Source organism: Xiphophorus maculatus, chromosome 13 (assembly GCF_002775205.1).
Source record: "Xiphophorus maculatus strain JP 163 A chromosome 13, X_maculatus-5.0-male, whole genome shotgun sequence".
NCBI classification, from domain to species: Eukaryota; Metazoa; Chordata; class Actinopteri; order Cyprinodontiformes; family Poeciliidae; genus Xiphophorus; species Xiphophorus maculatus.
Window position 1 is genome coordinate 25,875,497 of NC_036455.1, and position 22,360 is coordinate 25,897,856.

General features: G+C 37.4%; 2 protein-coding genes across 2 annotated transcripts; one reads left to right on the top strand and one right to left on the bottom strand.

The window, feature by feature from the left end:
* Positions 1-2,371: 2,371 nt before the first annotated feature.
* c1galt1 (core 1 synthase, glycoprotein-N-acetylgalactosamine 3-beta-galactosyltransferase 1) lies at positions 2,372-9,664 on the bottom strand. The gene is made up of 3 exons (XM_005804503.3): positions 9,292-9,664; positions 5,191-5,861; positions 2,372-3,429 (listed from the first exon to the last, which is right to left on the bottom strand). Exons 1-3 carry the CDS (start codon positions 9,440-9,442, stop codon positions 3,262-3,264), a joined length of 990 nt encoding a protein of 329 aa, XP_005804560.2. The 5' UTR covers positions 9,443-9,664; the 3' UTR covers positions 2,372-3,261.
* A 2,525-nt stretch (positions 9,665-12,189) lies between these two features.
* Positions 12,190-21,977, top strand: sdhaf3 (succinate dehydrogenase complex assembly factor 3). Its single transcript, XM_005804480.2, has 2 exons — positions 12,190-12,501; positions 21,578-21,977. The coding sequence occupies exons 1-2, from the start codon at positions 12,325-12,327 to the stop codon at positions 21,770-21,772; spliced, it is 372 nt and encodes a 123-aa protein (XP_005804537.1). The 5' UTR covers positions 12,190-12,324; the 3' UTR covers positions 21,773-21,977.
* Positions 21,978-22,360: the final 383 nt, after the last annotated feature.

Sequence of the window (22,360 nt, forward strand, 5' to 3'; positions counted from 1 at the left end):
AGAGGTTCAAAGCAATTAATCAAAGTTTATTTGTACCTCACATTTCAGCAGCAGGGCAGTTCAAAGTGCTTTACTTCATAAAAACATAACAAATCAACAATTGAAACATTACATTTCTCCAAGTTGGTTGTGGAAGTTTCCTCCACAATGCATATAATTATAATTATGCACTGCTATGTGTCAGTCATTTACCTGAAACCCCTGGAAAATAAATGTGGATGTAGTTTAATAAAATGTAAAAACTTTCAAGTGGTGTGAATATTTTTGCAAGTCACTATCTTTATCTGAATTCTGTATAGTTGCTAGGCAATAGACAGATGTCTCCATCTTCATAAAATAAAATGACTAAATACATGACAAATTTATGTCATTTATTAAACTAATTAAAAACTGCAAAACAGAATCGAGATCCTTTACTTGCTCTTTGAACATGAGTTTCAATGTATACAATTTTTTCATGCATATAAAATATTTTATATTTAGGGAATTACAGTGTGGGAAATGTTTTTGGTCTGTAGCTGGTTATTGTAAAAGTGATGATGTCTGAGTACTAGTGATGATGTCTGAGTACTAATATTTTTACAAAATGTTTACATCATGTTTTATCCATTCTTGCACTTGTACTTCAGTTTGTCTTCTGTTGACAGCAGCTTTATGGTGAATGATGTATGAAAAGCTCTTCATTGTAAAATATCTTTTATTGTTTATCCTTGTGTATGTGTCTGAAGGAATAGCTTGCACATTAATAAAATAAACCTTTTTTATGTAGTGATAATATTGTCTAGACTTTGCACTTTCTCAATCCAACAAGTGCAACTTTTGGCTTTAACAACCTTTACTCTCTTAAATCTTTCGTATCAGGAAATAGACCTTACATTCCAGACTTTAACAACATGTCCATGCAGGATTATGACGTGTCAATAAAAGCCACTTTCCAAACCTGAGACAGTTGGAACAATTTGCCTATGAGAAGTCAGTGACACAAATCATCTGATTGCCTTGAAAGGTCACACAACAAAATATTAAGGCAGGTAGCATCATTTTTGTCCAAGTTTGTTTCATTAGATTTTTTTAATGTTTCAGTTGAACCACAGTTCAAAAATATTGTCTGATTTTCATTGGTTAATTTTCAGTAAGTTTATATTTATTATTACTTTTTCCAATTATGTCAGTGACCATTATGGACATTCTGGTCACTACTGCTACCAACAATTTTGTCCACATGTGGTTTTCAACATGAATCTTGTGGTCTGATGAAGATAAAATTAAAGTGTTCGGTCATAAAGAGCAACTAAAATTATAAGGAATTTATAATTATAAGGAATTTATAATTCCTTATAATTTACAAAACCTGAGTTCAAAACCTGAATGAGGTTTTGTCCTCAGTCAGGACTGTCCTGAACGAGGACAGTCAGGACTGTGAAATATGGGAGCAGCAGTACAATGGCCGTCTCGCTGCAGGAGGAACTGGTACACTTTCCAAAACAGAAGGCATCGTGGGCAAACAACCTGATGCAGAAATATTGAAGCAACATCTAAAGACCTCAGGAATCTGGATAAAACCAAACCCAAAGTTTGAAAAGGGATAATAACCCTAAAAATAGCATCAAATTAAATACTCAAGGGATTAAGAAGATCAAAATCTTCTTGCAAAAGCTTCTACAAAGCATTCCAAAAATGGTCACAAAAGGATTATCTCAGTTCCAGAGAAAGAGTGGGTGGAGTTGAAAAGTCAGGCATGACCATAGGAGCCAACAAACCTGACCCGGTTCTAGCGGTTCTGCCAGTAGGAATGCGCCAAAATCCCAGCAAACTATTGTGAGAAGCTCATTGATGGAACATTTGACTTACATCATACAGTCTAAAATAAATTATAAGAATAACTTATGGAATTCATTATCAGAAACAAAAACCTAAAGATGTACAAAAAGTTGAAAATAAAATCTAAAAATAAAAACAATCTGTCTCTTGTGTTTTAGAAACTTTGGTCATTTTAACTGACCTAAAACATAAAAATGTTACTTTGTTGTCAGTAGGAAAATAAAATCTATTATTTCTTACGCACTATGTTCAGACAGTTCCTGTACAAACATGCACTGGATGTTTGTACAGGAACTTTCTGGTTTCCATGAGTCAACAGGAAAACCGGAATTATTTCATGGGAATTTGATACAACTGAAAGAATAACTGTATGATGACTGAAGCTCGTCTCCATAAATGATCTCAAGTTTTAGAATAACCTCATTGTTATTGAATTAATAATATAATCTCCTTGTTGTTTATCCTCCCAAGGTTTCAGAAGTCAAACTACATACCAAGCAGGAACACATGCATTAGGTTATTTATCTGTTTTCAAAGCTGTGCTCCTACATTTTTATGTTGTTTTACTTTATTGCAGATGAAAATAGAGGCAATTTACATACAAACTTTTTTCCTGATATTAATAACAGGCCTAGAATGGCAAAATTTCCATTTACCATCACACTGGTAAAAGCAAGACAGGGAACCGAACAGAATAAAAATAAAAACAATGCACTTCCGTTAAGAGAAGTCGCAATAGGTTTGCACCGTCCTTCATAGTTCTGATCTTTCTGTTGCAGTTGAGAAGTTTAATTTTCCATTATGTGTTAAATTTTTTGTGTCCTTTGATTGTATTTGGTAGGTCGGACTTCAGGTGACCGTGATCGTCTCCCTGGATATTAGAAGAATATATAGCAACGTTCTTTGGTCATAAGTGAAGCATAAAGATCCCAGGATCAAAAGGGATGTTTGCTATAGAATTACCTCCAGGACGTTTTGTTGCTACGGCTTTTAAACGAACAATGAGACGTGACAGCTCAGGACTGAGATGACTTGATCTGCTTCCCTACTTGTCCTGGAAGCTATGAAACATTGCTGTAGTTTACCAGAAGGGTGGGTTGGAAATCTAATTATTCCTCCATTAATCTTTCACTAAATGACATCAAGGTATTATCTCAGGCTCAGAAGAATGTCCAGATTGTAGCCACACCTGTCTACGGCAGAAACCTGTCTGCTCTCGTTCTCATCTTCTTTCTTCTTATCTATCCTTTACTGTTTTCTCTGTCCTCCCCAACTCTTCTTCTGTGTCATCCCAGTGCTTCAAGTCATCCCTCTTCACACTCATTAACGTGGCTTCTGGACCTTTTTCATAATAATCCACATCCCCCCTCCCCAAGCCCTTTCCTCCCCACTCATCCACTTCACCCCTCTTCTTGATCCTTTCCCATTCCACTCATCTTCTCATCCTCCTTTATTGGTTTTGTTGTTTGCTTCCACTATTTCATCAGGCCAGAATCTATATGAGTATCCATAGGGTCGCAGATGGTAGGTAAAATACTCCAGCACATACTGCTGAACAGCATAAATGTAGTGAAAAGATACAATAAAATCTGAGCAGCAGTTTGGACCCTGTAGAGATAGGGAAACAGAAAAAGAAAACATTTAGCAGCTTCCTGAAAAACAGGGGTTTCATAATGTTTCATGTCGTTTTGACTCAAAACATGCAGTGAGAGGTTTAAGATTTAGAAAGCAGTCAGAAAACATCATACAGAGAATGAATGACCTCTGGGAGCAGGGGCTTGTTTTGGATTATTATTTTCTATTTAGTTAAGGTTCAGTTTATGAAAAAGTTAATACAATATATTCATTACTTTAGAGAGTTCTAAATCCAGTGGGAAAAATTACTTAAAAATGTTCATTTTTTTCCATTCAGTCGTAGCATGAACACAAAGTTCACACGTCTTTAACAACCCAAGTAATCTGCACATACAGAGGAATCAGCATGAAGAATGAAGTTCGTACGTACTACATGGAAACAGCACAAGCAATAAGAACTGACATTTTGAAGAAAAGGCACTGCCAAAAAGCTTTAAATGGAAATATAACAACTGAAATCATTCGGTTTTTGGAAACAATCGTCCTTTTTTCAGTGCAACTTGTGAGCTGGTTTAGTCCTAACTAAAGGGTTTCTCAGTATGAAGAAGAATCTCATTATGAGACAATGTTGTTGCAGAAAGGGGCAAATCCTCCAACATACACTCTGTCATGGGCCAAACGGGATTAATGCTTATTCATAAAAGTAAAACATTCCTCCTTTAAGCAGACATCTGCATTTGAAAGGCCAAAGCAACGTGCTTTTTCAGTCCACAGTCTGTAAAACGGGCATTGAACACATTGATATTCTTTTTTCATATTTTCATTGATATGAATTTTCACACCAGATGATGGCAATAACCCAAGTCATGAAATTGCGCAAAGAGTTCAAATGTAAATTATGTTACATGTTAAGTACCGGTATGTTAAATTTTGTTAAGTATCCAAAACATAAAGAAATAGATGTGCAAAAATGACAGAGGAAACCAAGAAAACAGTTGAAATTTGTTAGGATTTAGAAACCTTTCCATCTGCTACTTGGAGATCAATATCTGTTACTTTAATATCAACTGATCAGGTACAAAGTGATAGGCGACAACCTTTGCACAGATTGGTTCTGTTGATAAAAGGAAAGAGTCTTACAGTTTTACAACACACCAACAGAAACAGTAACAGATGCATTTCTAAATTTCTGAATCTTCCAGTCAGTGCCACTAGATGGATAATATGGAAATATTTATAATTTCATCATAAACCAGAAACAGCCAGGCGTCCTCATAAGATTTCTGAGACAGGACTTCATCAAAACACCAAAAAAAAGAGACCTATTTAGTTTTCTTTGCCATTGTTTTCACATTGCATTGCAGGTTTAGTTTGATAATAAAATGTCTGGTCAGAGACTGAAACAGGTTTGGACCTGGGAGCACAGAAGTTGCTTCAGAAGCTGGTTTGTGTGAAGAATTTGCTAAAATCCCAGCTGAGCCATGAACGTCTCTCATTTCTCAGCAGACGGGACCAACTGGGACCTTCTGTAAAGTATTTCATAAATTTTTGTAATGCGATTGTGTTCAATACTTATCACTATACTATTGAACTTTATTGCACATAGATTCACATATGGACCAATTTTTTGTTGATTAGTTTGTATGTGTGGATTACCTGGGTTGTTATGTCAGATTTACCATTAGAAATATATTGAGTGTGTAACTTCCCCCTGTTGAAACCAGTTTATGATTTTCATGATACTGTCACAAAAAATCTAGACTTTCCTCTTAACCAGTGGTTTGTGTTCCTTACCTCATTTGGCTCATAGTAGTCGTAGATCATATGCCACGGCCGAGGTCTTGGTAGTTGTCGTATGACGTAATGGTCTAGAGGAAAAGCGTGGAATGTTTGCCTGCCCTTCACGTCCCTGGTGTCCACTGGCTCCACCTTCATCGTCTCCATACATTTCCCCAGAGCCATGTCTTCTATTGTGGAGAAGTGAGTACACTGTCCTGTTTGAAACCCTTCGACGAATCTCCTCAGTGCTTCTTTGCTCAGGACGTAACCTGCTCCTCCACTCATGTAGCCTTGGCTGATGAAAGGCTTAAACCTTCGACCAAGGTACAAAGGTTTTTCTGGGTCAAGCTTGGATAAGATGTACTGCAGGTTCTCTATGACCACAAACGTATCATCATCGGCTTTCAGGAACCAGTTGGCTTGGTCCTGATGGTGCTGGTGGATGTACTGGAGTGCTCTGATGGTCTTCCAGTACAGGTTTTCCCTCCCTTCACTCACGTTCAGCTCCACAGTTGGGAAGTCTGTCTTCACTGAACTCATGTACAGAATGTGGTGGCAATGCTTGCCCCATGTTTGCTTGACATGTTTGGTCCGTGATTCCAGGTTCCTGGGTCCCGTCATAATCCAACACAAGATCCGTGCCGAGTTAGGGGGATTCTCTGCAGAGCTGGATTTTTGACTTGCCTCTAAAAATTCAAAATAATAGAAATGTTTTGTGTTAGATGAAGTGGAAAAGTGCTGAGTCACATCCATAAAGCCATTGATCAACAAACATCACATTTTTTCAAAGATTTATTTAAGCAAAAAGAAAAATTAACTGAGCTTTCAATCAAAATACTACAAGTTCAAACTTTTGTATTATGTTTACAGCTTATTTTGCTCAACTTGAGGATTCACATCAAAGCCACTTGTCTTCATGAGGACCTTGAAGTGGAAGTTTTATTATAACAATCTTATTTACTGAAGTAGTGGCTGAAGTTGTTTAACCTGTTAGGAAGTGAACCTAACAGGCTAAACAAGCTAAACATAATTAAACTAGAGTAACTAAAGATGACTAGACACAAGAAATTAATATAATCTGCTATCACTACGAAGGGACTGAACTAAAGAAAAACAGGAACAAAACTGATCTATCAAAATAAGAAACTAACACAGAATAATAATGAAACTAGAATCAGATCAAACTACAAAACATCCTGAGATCCTGACACTATCACTGTTTTTCACCTGGAACGGCCGTCCTGCTGCTCTGCTACCGTAATGCACCATGTATGAAGCTATCTTTAAGAAAAGCTAATGTCTGCTGGCTTGAATGTGTAATTCAAAGTGTGACCGCAGTCCACATCTGACCAGCCTGAGGCTGCACTGCTGTGGCTGCACTGACTGCAACATGATGGTGACCAGGACCTGAGCAGTGGTGGGTCCTGCACCGACTAACTGCATCTAGTAGCTGCAGCAACCAAAATAAAATAACAAATTATGTTGGGCTTTCTTCAAGGTGAAAGAAAACATAATTTATTGTACTTATTTCTATTTTCCACTTATTCGGGTTTTTGTTGCAGTATAGGGATGAGACATTAATGGATGGGCTTGTGCTGAACAATGGACTAAAGTTTCAGTCAGTCATTCTTTACAACTTTACAACTTTGCTTGCTTGTAATGCTTTTCACACACGTCAATAGCTATTATTATTTTTTATTAGAGATAAAATTATATATTTTTTAATTAGCAAATAAATACAATATAAGAAGGTATTTATACTTTATGAAAGCGTAAAACCAGCTTTGGGGAAACCAAAGGCGTTTCCTGACCAGCCTCCCTCAGGGTGTTTCAGCTTTGCTTAGTTTCACTAAAGTTCCATGTTCACAGACGACTGACTCCATGACAAAGACTCACCAAACAAAAGTTCATGGCTTTATTGAGAGATGGAACAAAATCTGAAAACTTTTAAAAATATATAACAGACCAGGTAAACCGGTCATAAACTCTTTTGTCTGCACATTTTCCGTGTCATGTCTGTTGACAGTCAGGGCAGATGAGTGGGTTTAATGCAAAGCACAGTACATGACCAGCCTTTGTTATCACTCCTGGGCTGCTCATCAAGTTTGGGGATGAGTCTCAGTCTTGATCTCAGAAGAACCGGTTCATTCCAGCTCACCAGCCTGTCTCACCTCCAGAGAGAGGAATGCATCCAGCAGAGAGAGAGCACTGAATATTCCACATCCTGGAGTGGTGGAGTGTTTTCTCTCTGCATGTATGTTTCCTCCTCAGTTTCAGGCTCATCTATTCAATGAGTTTAAATAAATATCCAGCATGAGTCAAATTACTGTTGTTTCACATTTTCTCCAGTTATTAACATCTGTCTTCATTGTACAGTATATACATAATTCTGCTGAGTCTTTTGTACCTTTTTGTATGATGAGCTCAGTCTGATTGTTCTTAACCTGCCTTCAAACTACGACTCAACCAAAAAGTTGATAAAGTGGAAAACTCAGGAAGATCAGACTAGGACAGTTGAACTTTATTTTACATTCATCAGAGTCAATAGAAGAGAAGCTGGATATGAACTTAAGAGGGCTGAATACTGAAGATGAATCAGAAGGAGCTTCAGCAAAACCTCAGGTATCACTGTACTTGCTCAGCAGTTAGTTAAAAGTGAAACAACATATTTGTATATTGTTTTCAATATGTTAATATAAATTCATATTATTGTATGAATGCAAAAATGAGACGGTGTTAACCACAGTATGATTGGGTAAAATTTTATTTGTACTGAAAATCAGCTCACCACAGTGAGAGGGAACAAGCTGATTTGTTTTTCCTCATCAAACAGCCACAGGGATCAGGAACATGCAGATTTAGACTCTATTTTAATGTGTATAACTTAAGAGTAACCTGTTTTATAAATGTTCATCTAGTTCACATTTGCTAAAGGAAGTCCGTGAGAAATGCCTAAGGATTCACATGACAAAATGACTCATTTGTTCAGCACCAGGAAACACAATTAGAAAGTCAACAAAAACCGTCAGAGGTGCAATGTGAGATTAAAAGATTAAAATGAGGTATTTCATAATCAATCATTAACACATTAGTTGATTAAGTTTGATGTTTTTATCATTTTATTGGGATTATTTTTGAAGAAACATGATATATTTGTATATAGAAGTGCTCAGCTCATCTGCATTATGTTCTCCTCACTGAATAATCCATTTGTGACATGGATTGGAACATTTTTAAGGATTTTGCAAAGAAGAAAAAAAAAAAAAAAAAAGGAAATTAAAAACATTTGAACAGATTATATCCAAAACATTACAATTTTCTCCTGTCATTATTTCTGCATGAGAAGCTCACTGAGGGTGGATTCACTTAACATGGAGAATGTTACTAGCAAAGAACTGGAATCCTTACACATTCTGATATGGATTTAAAACCTCATTGTTGAAATGTGCAGTCATTCTTTACAACTCATTTACAACAAGTCATTCTTTAGATTCTCTAGAGAATCTAAATGTTCTCTAGAGAGAACATTTAGATTAGTTTGTTTGAATAAATATATACTATACCATCTAAATGCTCCCTAGTCAAAATCACAAGAATAAATTATGTGATTTTGAAGCTCATTCATGCCATAAATATAAATGTTGTCAGAAGCAACCTGCACAGCATGTTCTTTATCTTTTTTTAGCATCTAGTTTCCTGGTCAAAAATTATCCACTGGATTTGTTTGCCGGTAAATGTTATTATGGTTACTTAAAATAGCCATAATAAAAATGTAAAAAACATAAAATCCTTTAACTTGTATGTCAACTTATTTTTATACATGCTTATTTTTAAACGTGTTGTACCTTTGTAAAAGTCATGATGACAATAAGGTTTGGATTTTATTCGAGCCAATACAATTATAATATTTTATTGTCAGACTGCCCCATCTACACTTGTTTCCACTAAATATAAAAATAGCTATAATGACAACCATATGAAATCCTTAAAAGACGGTTCAGTTTTACTTTCACAGTAAAAACACAAACCATTAAAGCCAATACATACATTCTGATAATTACTCTGGTCACTTTAAGCTCACATTTTATAACCTAGAGTTACCTAATAAGAACATACCTCTTTGTATGTTGTAAGCATGAAGTTGATTTTTTTCATTCTTCACTGAGTCTGAGACCAGCTCTATTGGAAACATGGAGGTCAGCAGCAAGCGAAGAGACAAATATCCAAAAATCAATCCAATGGTGAAAGTCACACTTATAGGCCTCATTCTTCAAAAATACTTTAAAAAATGAAATAAATAAAGACCTGAGAAAAGGATATGTATTCATAAAGGAGTCACCTAAAATATTAAGTTTTCAATTATCTGATTATCAATCAAACTAAAAAACAATAATAATAACTACATCTGAAGACAAATAAATAAATGAATAAATAAAGGTTTTACATAAATGAACGGATGAAATCTAGTTCGACCAGTGACGAGCTGACAGTGTTCAGAGTGGCTGAAGAGCAGCAGGTGCTGAACTAACTTTTATTAAATAGGCGGAGCAAAAAGCAGCATTGACCTTGAGTAACTACACCTATGCAATCAGAGGGAATAAAAAAAAAGAGAGAGGAGGGAGTTTGGAAGCTTGTTAGCCCTCTGAGCAGGTTATGCTGCATCAGAGATCTGAACGAAACAGGTTGAGCTGCTGCTGTTGCATAAACACTCATTCATCAAATAAATATTAAATGTCAGACTTGGCTTCATATCAGGAAAGAGTGTTAGCAGGCTCACCAGAAATGATCACCTTCCTTTCTTACCTTTCTCTCTCTTTCAAGCTGACATCATCATGAAATAATTTAGAAAAAGCTCAGATATCAAGGGCACATCTAATAAATAATGAACATTCAGAATCATACAAATGTGTTTATTGCTATATATTCTGTGTATAACAATACTCAATGAGAAAACATTTATGTCAACCAAAAAAAATTTAATATGTGCCATGCAACATGTATGATTGCGTGTTTAACTTGTCTGAGTAATATTTTTCTTGAATCCTGCCTTTTATTATGCACTGATTAAGACGGCTGTACTAACATGTGAACAGCAGATGGCAGTGCAGCACCGACTGGAGTGGCTGAAAGGAGTTCAGCTGGAACGTTTCCGGCTCCCTCATTCACATTGTTTAGTCACACCCATCTTAGTTTAGGGTGATGAATTAAGATAAACTAATCAGGTCATTATTATTTAATCCATGCTTTAATAGCATATGGAATGTATTAATTTTTGCTTTAATTTTTCCTCTGTTTTTTATGGTATTGTTGGTTAGAGAAGCAGCAGCTTATCTACGAGTACATCTAAAAATAATTATAACATTGCATAAAGGTTCAATATTTCTTGCCAGTGATGTCAGAAAGTGAAACAGTTATTTAATAGATATTAATTACATGTAGAGTAAAATATTTCAAGCTTTTTTTGTTGCAGTTTTAATAATTACAGCTTCCAGGTAAAGAAAACCCAAATTCAGCAACTCAGCAAATTGCAAAATTATATTAGACAAATTAAAAACATGTTTTAAGCAAAAATGACAGGATTCTGAAAACTTAGTACATCTCTACAGACTCAATACTTGGCAGATCTCCTCTGGTATTACTGCATCGATGCAGCGTGGCATGGAGGACAGCAGCCTGTGGTTCTGATGAGGTTCTGGAAACTCAGATTCCTCTGACAGCTGCAATCAGGTCATCTGCCTTGGTGGGTCTGATGTCTCTCATCTACATCCTAGAGATTTTCTAAGGGGTTAAAGGTCAGGGGAGTCTGCTGGCCAATCAGGAACAGGAACTTCATGGTCACTGAAGCAGCTGTCGGTACCTTTGGCAGTGTGGAAAATCAGGTCAGCATGTCCATCCAGCTTGTTAACAGAGGGAAGCAGGAAGAGCTCTAGAGTTTCCTGCTAGATGCTGCATTGACTGTGATCTTCAGAAAACCCCAGTGGACCAGAACCAGCACTAACAGTGGAGACTTCAATGGACATGAATCAATGTGAAATCTATGCTTCTACACTCTACCTCCAAACACAGGAAGGTTGATTTCCAAATGAAATCCAGAATTTACTTTAATCAGACAACATAAATCTGGAAGACTGATTCTTTTCTCCTTATCCCAGGTGACTCTGGTTCAGGAATGACTTGAGACATTTGTATCCCATATCTAGTGTTTGTGTGTGTGGTGGCTCTTCTGGAGGAGATTTCACTGTAGAGACACACAGTCCAGCTGCAGCAAAACATTTCCCATTCAAATTTAAGAAACGTATAAGCAGATTGTACAAGTCCATAAATAATAATCCTGTTTTACTGGTTGGTACTGGTGGAGCTGCTGATTTGCATAGATTATTAATAACTTGTTTTCTCTTAGTTATTTTTCTCTCCACAGAAGCTACACCTGGTCTGGTTTGGTCTGGCCTGGCTTGGTCTGGTCTGGCGTTCCGTTTGGCTGTGATTCTGTCCTGGAGGAGGACAAAGGTTTGACAGGTCAGAGTTGCAGAATGAATAACGTTGACATACTGCGTCTTACAGTATTCATAACAGATATTGCAGTTTTCATACAGTGGTTTACGTAAGAAAATAAAGATTAATATATCTGCAAACTGCTTTTATTTATCATCTTAAAATACCAATAATAGGCATTGTTTAGTGATGAATCAATCACAGGGCCTCAGATGGCTTTAATGCAGCTCTTACATAAGGTGAGATGTTTAATGTCATCTTGGGAAAAGAGACAATAATGTGCAGTTTTTATGGTACCCAGCCACTCATTGGTTGGGACATGAGAATAATTAGTTGTAATAACGGAGGTGGAAGTAAAGAACTGTAAAGAATACGTATTAAATTTTTAGTTTACACATATATTTATGTTTGTTTTTAAACTTGTTTCCTCATAAATTAGATCAGATCCCGACTTGCTTCATCCTGTACAGTAGGTGGCAGTATGTTCTCATAGAGCATTTTAGTCACCTATTAAACAAAGAAGAAGAAGAACTTCCGGGATAAACAATAACTTGGGTAAATGTCATTGTAAAGGCAGCTGTGTGTGGTTGGTATGTCAGCTTCAAGCGCTTAGAAACACTGGGGTCGGTTCGGTTCGGTTCATTTCAGTTCAGTTCAATGGCGGCGTCTGCTCACGTCTCCACCATCCGCTCCCTGTACAAGAGGATCCTGGTCCTGCACCGCTTCCTGCCCATCCACCTGAGGGCCTTGGGAGACCAGTACGTGAAGGAAGAGTTCAGGAGACACAAGAGCGCAGCTGCAGAGGAGGTGAAGAGCTTCCTGTCGGAGTGGGAGGTAAGTGACAGCTCCACAGAGCAGAGAGGGAAATGATCTTGATACAGGCTACAGGATACATAAAGAGAAAAACAATAAAAACACATGCAGAGCAATAAAACAGTTGAGAACGAGCTCTTTATGGAAATGCTGCCTTCAGACAAATAGTTTCTGAACATCTCAGGTTTTCAGGAATTTTGTTCCAGAACTGTAAGACATAGAACCTGCATCCGGTGTCCAGATAACAGTATTAATATTCTCCTAGCTGTCCCTGCTCTGTTTCTTGCTATATTTCTGCTATAAATATAGCAAGGTATATGGTATGTTAACGGCTGAGCTGGTTTCCCCCTCAAACTGCTCCCCAGCTGCAATCTCTGGCACGTGTTGCAGTGTTTCTGTTTTAATGAAGAGGAGAAAATAATACTTGCATTACCGTCATAACCAGTGCAGAGACTACAGGACAGATGGGATTTGATCCATTTCCTGGTGCTGGTCAGGACTTTGGGAGCTAAATTGTAGATACCATAACCATAACTCAACCTAAGCAGTGAGACCCAGACTTCATTCTCCCCAGACCTTTAGACCACCTTCCTGAATCTGAGGATCGACTGATTCTCCTCTCCAGAACCCCTGAACAGACCTTACCAGGGAGGCTTAAGAGTGTGACCCGTCTGTAGACAGAGCACACTCTGCGGTCCCCCAGCCTGGTCTGCTGGTTCAGGCTGAACTGTCCCCAATGTCCACACAATATTCCAGTCATGTCAAGCAACACAATCTTACAAACATCCAGAGCCTTAAGGAACTCTGAATACAGATATTCACACCAAAACAACAGAGTTCAGCATTTTGTCATCCTAATGCATAATTTAGAGTTTATTGCAACTTTTCCACAAAAATGGTCACAAACACTGTTTAAGTAACTCACATCTGCAGGTGGCAGTACTGCTTACATCTACAGTTCTGCCTCAGCCTTACTTGAAGTTAAGTTATTGTTTGTGATTGATAACAGAATTTGATCAATTGAAGTTCTTTAAAAAATAAAATAAGTGAGTCAAATGTTTTTTTTCTCGTGTATATTTTTATTATTATTCTATATTTATATTTTGGAAGGGCTTTACTGACTAAAAAATATTGTAAAAATATCTTACAAGTATTTTTAAATACTTGTAAGCTTCACAAATCAATGATTTTCATTGTAATAAATCACAAAAGCAATCAAGAAATCCTGGAGGAACAGGTCATCAAAGAATCACGTATACACATCTTCCAACCATGTCTTATTTTACTTTTGCCTTTAAGTCCATTTCATATATTGTGATGTACAGTGTGAACAACTATTCAGTATTTCTACATTTCTGTTTTTTTCTGCCGAGATGGGATGCAGAGTCATGAGAAATAATATGAACTTTTTTAATTTTAGCAAATGGCTGTAATGAAACAAAGAGTGAAACATGTGAAGGGGTTTGAATACTTCCTGTATCCACTGTAAAACTAGAGCTTCAGAGCTAAGAAGCAGGAGATCACCTTCTGTTCTTGATCACTGGGGAAACGACTTGACGGTGCCTCCCAGTCACTGGTGGTACCACTGGTCACTGCTGCGGTACAGTCAGGGTGTGTTTGTTGGTGTAACTTCAACATTCGTTATGTTGGAGGGACCTGTCATCAGGTCATCAGGTCAGCCCTGTTGTCTTAAAGAGAGCTGATGCCATGCTTTATTAGTCTGTGACCACATGATGGCAGCACAGCCCCATGAAACCTTCTATGAACAATCAGACCTGAATGGAAAAGTTACTTAATAATAACAGCTCTGATAAATGTTGTAAGAAAACACAGTCAGGTGAAATGTGAGTGTTTTAAACATGTTAATGTGAATTTCAAATTCTGTGGCAGAGCCTCAGGCTGCTCTGTTTAAGCCCATGTCAGTGTCTCTTAATGTCTGGAAGCTTTTCTGGAAGAAACAGAGCCTTATTTGCATTTTTATTTGATTAATAAAGTTTTAAAGCTGAACTAGGAATTACTCACTTCTTACAATGAGCTAACTGCCTGCAATGAAGCAACTGAGAGAATGTCCATTTTGTTTTTGATGTGTTAGTTGTTTTTAGGAATTGGTTGCTTTAATTAACCTAATAAAAATCTGTTATATACCTTCCTTAGTTTTTAAGCTCTACCATCAAAGTCTTGCCCAAAACAAACACTAAACAGAGAATATTCTAGGTCTTCCTCTCACGTCCCTGTTGTTGGGGACAGCTATTGTTCTCCATGATAATCACGGACAACTGGGAAATACTAAATTACCCATCTGCAGGTAATTTATCTAATCAAGCAGATGATGATTGCAGCTGGAATCCTAAGAGGTCACAGTCATTGGGGAAGAGGCGTTCACTTTCATCATGCCCGCCACACTATTTGCATTGATTTCAACCCAGAGTCCATTTGATCTGGTTCCAGGCAGTGGATGACGAGCTTCTCCACATATCTGCTCACTGCTTTGGCTGCATTTCAAATTGAATTGAGTTTTATCAAAATCCAGCTTCTGCGTAGCTAAACGTACCTTCAGAACCGAGGATTGTGGGCTAGCGTCTCCGACAAGCAGAGGGGCTGATGATGAAGGCGAGGCGGGGAGCAGCCTCTCTCTGTTCTGTCAAGTATTTTGGCTGACTTTACATGTTACTGATTAATAACAGTAATGATGTAGAAAAAAAAGATTAGGAAAATCTATTTTATAAAGGGTATTTTCATATTTCAAACTTAAGACTGAAAGTGTGGTGTAATATAAAAGTCAGCGTTTATGACGGCAGCCAATTTAAATTAGCTTTTTTTTATTAAATTAATGTGAAATGGCTTTTTTTTCTTATCTGTTTTGGCACTTTGTTTTATGTAGTTCTTCAAACTTGAGATTAAGTGATTGATTTAGAAGCACTAAAATGTTTTATTATCTAAATCAGGAACTGAATTGTTTTTTATTAGTATTTTCTCTTTCATATGTTTTTTTTGTAACTTAAGTAGCTTTTTTTATCTGATTAATCTTTAGAATACTGAGTGACTCGATTTCTAAAATAATCATTTACAACAGCTGTTAGTTGAATAAAGAGCAAAATGACCAGAAGAAACTTGGGTCTGAAATAAGTATGTCCTCTACCACTGTGCATAATGGTTTAAAAAAAAAATCTTAAAACATGACATTCATTACAGCTCTCCACTACATGTAGAAGTACAATTTAAACCCTGATTTCTTTCTTTATTTTAATTGCATATATTATTTAGGTATTTAAATAATTTATTTTTATTTCATTTTTTAATGTTTTTTTTTTATATTTGCTGTTCTGTTTTCATAGATCTTTTTGTGGGTTTTGAAGATTTTATGTTCTTGTTCTATTCTTCTTTTGGGGCTTCTCTTGTAAGGAGACCAGTGCTGTTAAGCTTGTGTTTGTAAATAAGGTCAATTTGAACATATTATCCACATGATAAATTATGCCAATATTTAGCGCATTTTAAATATCAGCCACTGGCCTGCGTGCTAACCAAGCAGGTGTGTTTGTTGGCATGGCAGCACAATGCCAGAATATGGATGAGTCTGAGTGAAACTATCAGCAGCCAGCCTGAAGCTGAGAGCAGCTGCTGGTGTTATCATTGGCACCAGGGATATACTTCCCATTTTTAATAACAGATTGGTTTAGACCGCTGCATAGTATAAGTAAAACTAGAAAATTTTTGATGAAATTTAAACGGGGCCTGCCAAAGTGTGCCCGTCGGTTGGAACCCCGGCGTTCTGATGCTAAAAATTAGCATAACGCTAAAGTTAGCTACAATATACTCAATAGCATGTGGACAGTCACAGACATGTTGAGCAATATGGACTTACTACATTCAGTACGTTAAAATTAGTGTGTAAGCTGAAATTAGCCAAAATGCTAATGTTAGCCTAAATGCTGCCAGTAGCACTAGCATGTTGTCTAACAGTGACTTCCTCCATTCACTGTGCTAAACATGGCTAATAAATAAACAAAATAAAAATATGATTTTAGGGAAAAGAGTACTACTAATGTTTGTGCTAATGTGCACTACCTTCTGATTTTTACTTTTGCAAATGTAAAAATCAAATGTTTACTTAATGGCACTTGGTTACCAGAAAACGCCTTCATCTCTTAGCAACACATTAACAACAAATATTGTTGTTGAAAAAACATTAGATTTCCTCTGCTCTTTTGGAATACTGTTTATTTTATATTACTTACTACTTAACTAGAATTTTGCAGTTGGTGAATTTTTTAGAAAAGTGAAAATGTTTTTTTTGTCATTCTTGGTGAATATATTATTAAACAGACTTTCAACGCAAATGTAAAAATCTGATTTATACTTTGTGACAATTCGTTACCAGAAAAAAACACAAATCTCTTAACACCAAATTAATAAGAAGCAATATTACTGTTTATAAAACATGAGCTCTTTTGAAATACTGCTCATCTGCTTAGAACTGTAAAGAAATTTACAGTTGGTAAATTTTGCAACAACAAAAAAATCAGATGTTTACTTCGTGGCACTTCCTTCCCAGAACACGCATTCATATCTTAGCAACAGATTTACAACAAATATTATTGTTAAAAAAAAAACAAAATTTCTTCTGGTCTTTTGAAATACTATTTATCTTACACTACTTACTACTTAGCAAGAATTGTGCAGTCGGTGAATTCTGCAGAAAAGTGACAAAGCCATTTCAATGCTCTCCTATGCTCTGCTGTGGGAGGCCCCAATAATAATTACTATACTTCTGCTGAAAATCCAGATGATGATGTGAAATATGATCAACCCATCCCGACACTTTCCTTACCATTACATCACATCCCATCACTCTCCATGATGTCATTCCCTTTCCAGTTGGTCAGGTATATTATTGATGTCCAGCTTGAATGTCTGACATTTGCAGCATATTATCCAGCCAAACACCAAGAGTGCAACAATTTGACATATTGTGAAGCTGTAAATGAAAACATGGAAGTGTCTAACTGGAACTATTAGAGAAAGAAAAGTCAGTTCACCAAACTGATATGACTCTGTAATACAATATTAGTTATCTTTTTATCACAAAGTATAATGTTAAACAGAGGAGAACACTCGACTCAGCAGCAAAAGAGTTTGTTTGTTTTTTATCCACATTATAATACAAAGCAGTAGAGCATCCTCTGCCTCAACATGACTGTGTGGTATGGTAGCTGCACAGCACTGGAGAGGAAACAACTGACACGGGTGGTGAGAACAGCACAAGGCATTGTGGGATGCCCCCTCCCAGACCTGGACTCCATTTACACAGACCGGGTCAAGAAGAGAGCTGGATCCATAGCCATGGATCCCAGCCACCCAGGCCACAGACTGTTTGTGCCGCTGCCATCAGGCAAGCGGTACAGGAATATACGGACTACAACAAACAGACTGAGAAACAGTTTCTTCCCCACAGCCGTCAGAGCCATTACTCCCTGCCGCCCCCCCCTCCCACACATATCATAACCTCGCAGTCACACATACATATCCCCCACCCCCACACAGCCACACTGTTCTGCACTTTGCACTGTCACATTATCTGTACTTTGCCATAATTGGACCTGCTGCTTCTTCTTTGGTGTGGTTGAGTGCCTTTAGTTAATTTAGTTGTATATATTGTTATTATTATTATTGTGTGTTTGCTTATTTATACTGTATATATTTGACCTTTTGCACGGGAGCTGCAATGGAAATTTCGTTGAATTCTGTTCAATGACAATAAATGCTATCTATCTATCTATCTATCTATCTATCTATCTATCTATCTATCTATCTATCTATCTATCTATCTATCTATCTATCTATCTATCTATCTATCTATCTATCTATCTATCTATCTATCTATCTATCTATCTATCTATCTATCTATCTATCTATCTATCTATCTATCTATCTATCTAGTAGGTTCCAACATGGCAACCCACCTATCTGCCTCATCCAGTAGTCCATCTATCCAGGGGATAAGATGTTAGGGTCACATTCACCCACACATAGCTGAAATCTACCAATACTTGATACCCCATCTAAAAATATGTAACTGCCTAGTCTAATAGTTCAAACACCAAATATACCTCAATATGCATTAAGTGGAAACAATCTAAGCACAACTACAAAAGCTAACTTCTACTGTCTTTCTCCTCTTGGTGGTTCAGCCAATCAGTGTCAACACCGGTAACCAGAACAGGCTGCAACCTGCAAAACTCCACTTTCTTCTCCTATGAAAAATGAAACAAAAGAACTATGAGGAAACATTTCCACTTTATCTTCCGCTTCCTCAGTGAGGCACAGAGGAGTAGAAACAGATGAAGAGCGAGACCCAAAATAGGATTACATGGCTTGAGCGTTCAGTGGTTAATCCATTTATTTCAGAGGTACCCATGGGAGTGCGCCGGATAAATCACCTCCAGTGGGTCCAAACTGGCTCTCCTGAAAGAAACAAACATGAAAATATGAGAAAGAATGGAGAAAGGACAATGTTAGCCACTGATGGATTTGTGTTGGAATACACAGTGAATAGTTGGCCATTAGTACATGCAGGAAAACACTTTGCTCTATACAGGATAGAAATATTCTAAACTGGGAGGTGCAGAGTGTTTAATAATTATCTAGTCTTCAACAGGTCTTAAAGTAAGGTTAATTAAAATCAGATGAACACAAATTTTACCATTTTTCTTTTGAAAATAAGTTGTTCTTTATGAACTAAATAGTGACGCCTGATTACAGATGCAACATGCTGATTTAGTAGAATGTTCAGTCATTTGAAGTTCTCTTCTCTGTGATTGGCGTCGTTGGTTGATGGCTTCATGTCAGACATTGGATGGTTCAGAGCTTAACTCTTACTGCCGCTCTGTTTACCTGACTAGCCTAGCCTAGCCTGCTCCCCTCTCACTGTAGGGTCCAGATGTAGACACCTACATGGATATGTGGCTGGAGGGACTGATGTGTGTCTCAGGGAGACATACAATCAGTTTTTCTTTTTTAATCCCCAATGACTTGGTGCAGCAGTGCAACCTGAGATTTTCTCCATGTGCACTATTTACATATCTATTTATATATCTATTTATATATCTATTTATATATCTATTTATGTATCTGGTTGCACCTGTGGCCAAATTGTTTGCACTCTGGAGCCCTGAGAGCAGCAATGTGTACATTAACATTTCATGTAATTGCTCAGTTAAGACACATTAATGTTGGCATGCTATATATATTCTAATCCTAGTGCATTTGGGTTTTTTACAGTAGATGAATCTAACAAATATCCACCTTGTTTAGCAGCAGTGCCACTGACTGGATCTTTTTCAGCCGTCAGCGACTATAGACAAAAATCTTATCTTGGTGGTAAAACCTGATTGGTGTACCTGGCCTGTGCTATGTGGCTTATTTGATGATTAACACACCAAACAGAGCAAAACTGGCATGATAGAGAGTTTACATCTGCACTCAAGCAGTGTGACTTTAAAAAGTCTTGGTAAAATCTTGGAGTATTCCTTTAGGCTGTGACCCTCCCACTCTCCCCTTTGGCAAGTATTCAATATAATTACATTATGTGCAGGAAGAAGCCTTTCAGATAAATGGCTTGTTATTGCTCACAGTGAGAGCACTCCAAACCCAAGATGCTTTGTGAATGGGCAAACGGCAGACATTGACTTGGATGATGGATGGCTTTTCAAAACAGGAAAAGGAACACATGGGGGTGGGCCACGTTGCTCATTGGATGAGTCATATGCGGCACTTTTCAGCTTTGACTCATCATGTATGTAATCAAGTGACTAGAAATGTTGTTTATGCTACAAGAACAGTTTTGTATGACTATGGGTAATCTATAGGAACCTCACCTTAAGCTTTATTTACAGCATGTCCTTTCCTAAGTTATTTACTACCTGTGACTATTTGTTGAGTGTGTGTGTGTGTTTTGTTTGTTTTTTTTTAGAAATGATACCTGTGTGTTTCTAGTCATCCTGTAGACTTTAGAATGGACACAGAGCGAATATCCTTTGCTCTGTTTCCCTGTTAGATGAAGCTACTACTGCTGTTAACTTTTCAACATAGATTAGAACGTCCTCCTAGATCAGTTCTGTGTGAGTGTGTGTGTCTGTTTGTCTGTCTTCCCAAAACCCCAGCTGGTCAAAGTCGATGGCCGCTCACACAGAGCCTGGTTCTGGTTCTGCCAGAGATTTCTTCTTGTTGATGGGGAGGTTTCCTTTCTGCTAAATACATGCCCAGTATGAGGGACTGCTGCTTAGTCAGCAACACAATGACTCTCAATTGTTGCTACATTCTGGTCCAGGGGTGAACGTTGCAGGTCAGTGTCTTAATCCAACCTGCTGGTGTTTCCTTTGAAAGGATGCTTCTTAAACAATTAAAACTCTCATTAAAATGGGTTCTTATGAAAACAAGAAAACCTTATTGTTAATAAACAAGAAAAAATTCTTGATATAACCAGTTTCAAGACTCATAAAGAGTTTCTAACAAGTTGTAATAGCTTCAAAACCCAACAAAGTTTCTGAAAGAAACAATTCTAAGGAGAAGAGGTGGCCAAAATTATATTCTAATATAAGACACATATTGTCAGCCATAGCACATATTTGATGGCACAACCAGTTTTTAGGTTTGGAAACAAGTTACTTTTTTCACTAAAGTCCTGATTGGTAACAAAAGCTTTTTTTTCTCTAATGAAATCAAATCATTGTTGAAAACTACATTTTTGTATTTCCTCTGGTTATCTTTATCAGATAATTAAATTTGTTTATGGTCTGAAACATTTCAGTGTGACAAAAAAGCTAAAGAGAAAATCTTTAAGGAGGCAGTAGCTTTCTTTGAGTTCTTTAGACCTGGACTTGTTTCCCCCTGAGGTGGATTTCTACAGAAACAAACATTGCTTGGACACATTTTATGTCTGACAGGAGAACATTTTCAGGCTTTTTTCTTTAAGAGCGCCTGTACTCTTGATGGCTGACGTATGCAGTGTTTAATGACTTTCAGAACCGATGAGGCAGACGAGCAGGTGTTCAGCTAATCTTTGCTTTGTAAAAAGTAATCTTTGTGTGCTTCCTTGCAGAACTACAAGAACACCCTGCAGGCCCAGGTTCTGGAGTCAGCAGGGAGGCAGCGTGGCGCCGTGACGTTCGGGGCTGACCTGCCTGAAGAGACTCTCGGTCAGTTCCAGGACGAACAGATAGGACAGCTGTACGAACTCATGCTGGAGTCCACCAAACCCAACAAACAGTTCGACATCCATGAGGACAGCCGGTGAAGAAGAGGAGCACAGAGAATGGATGAACAGGACATGCTCATTCTGACTAACTCATGATGTTGGTGTAATAACTACTGACTGACATGCAGACTGGACTCTGGGCCCAAGGAGAGGCTCTTAATGGTGCTCAAGTGCTGTTTAATGGTTCTGTTTCTTTGCTGAGCCCATTTACTGTCGAAATAAAAAGGTTCCTCATGCTCCTCCACCGGTGCATTAAGATCTCATTCATTGGTTTCTTTTGTCAACTTTTCTCCTTCTGATATGCTGAGGTTGGTGGTAAAAAGACAACTAAATGTGCCACTTCAGCAGTTTCACCAAGAGGGCCTACTTCAATCCTTTCATGAAACCTGGCACTTTTAAAAGTTATAAACGTATTTACTGTATTACAAAAAGCTCCACAAAAGATCTAAAGTCATTAGCAGACTTAGGTTTCTGTTCAGTCTCCATCAGGATATTTTTTATTAACAGTTACATCTCAGCTTGCTGCAGTAAAGGTCATCTGAAGGAGAGTTTTAGTTCTACGGGTCCAACTGACATCAAGCATGATCCCAACATTTCCATTTAGTGCACTTTTTCCAAACAGTTCAA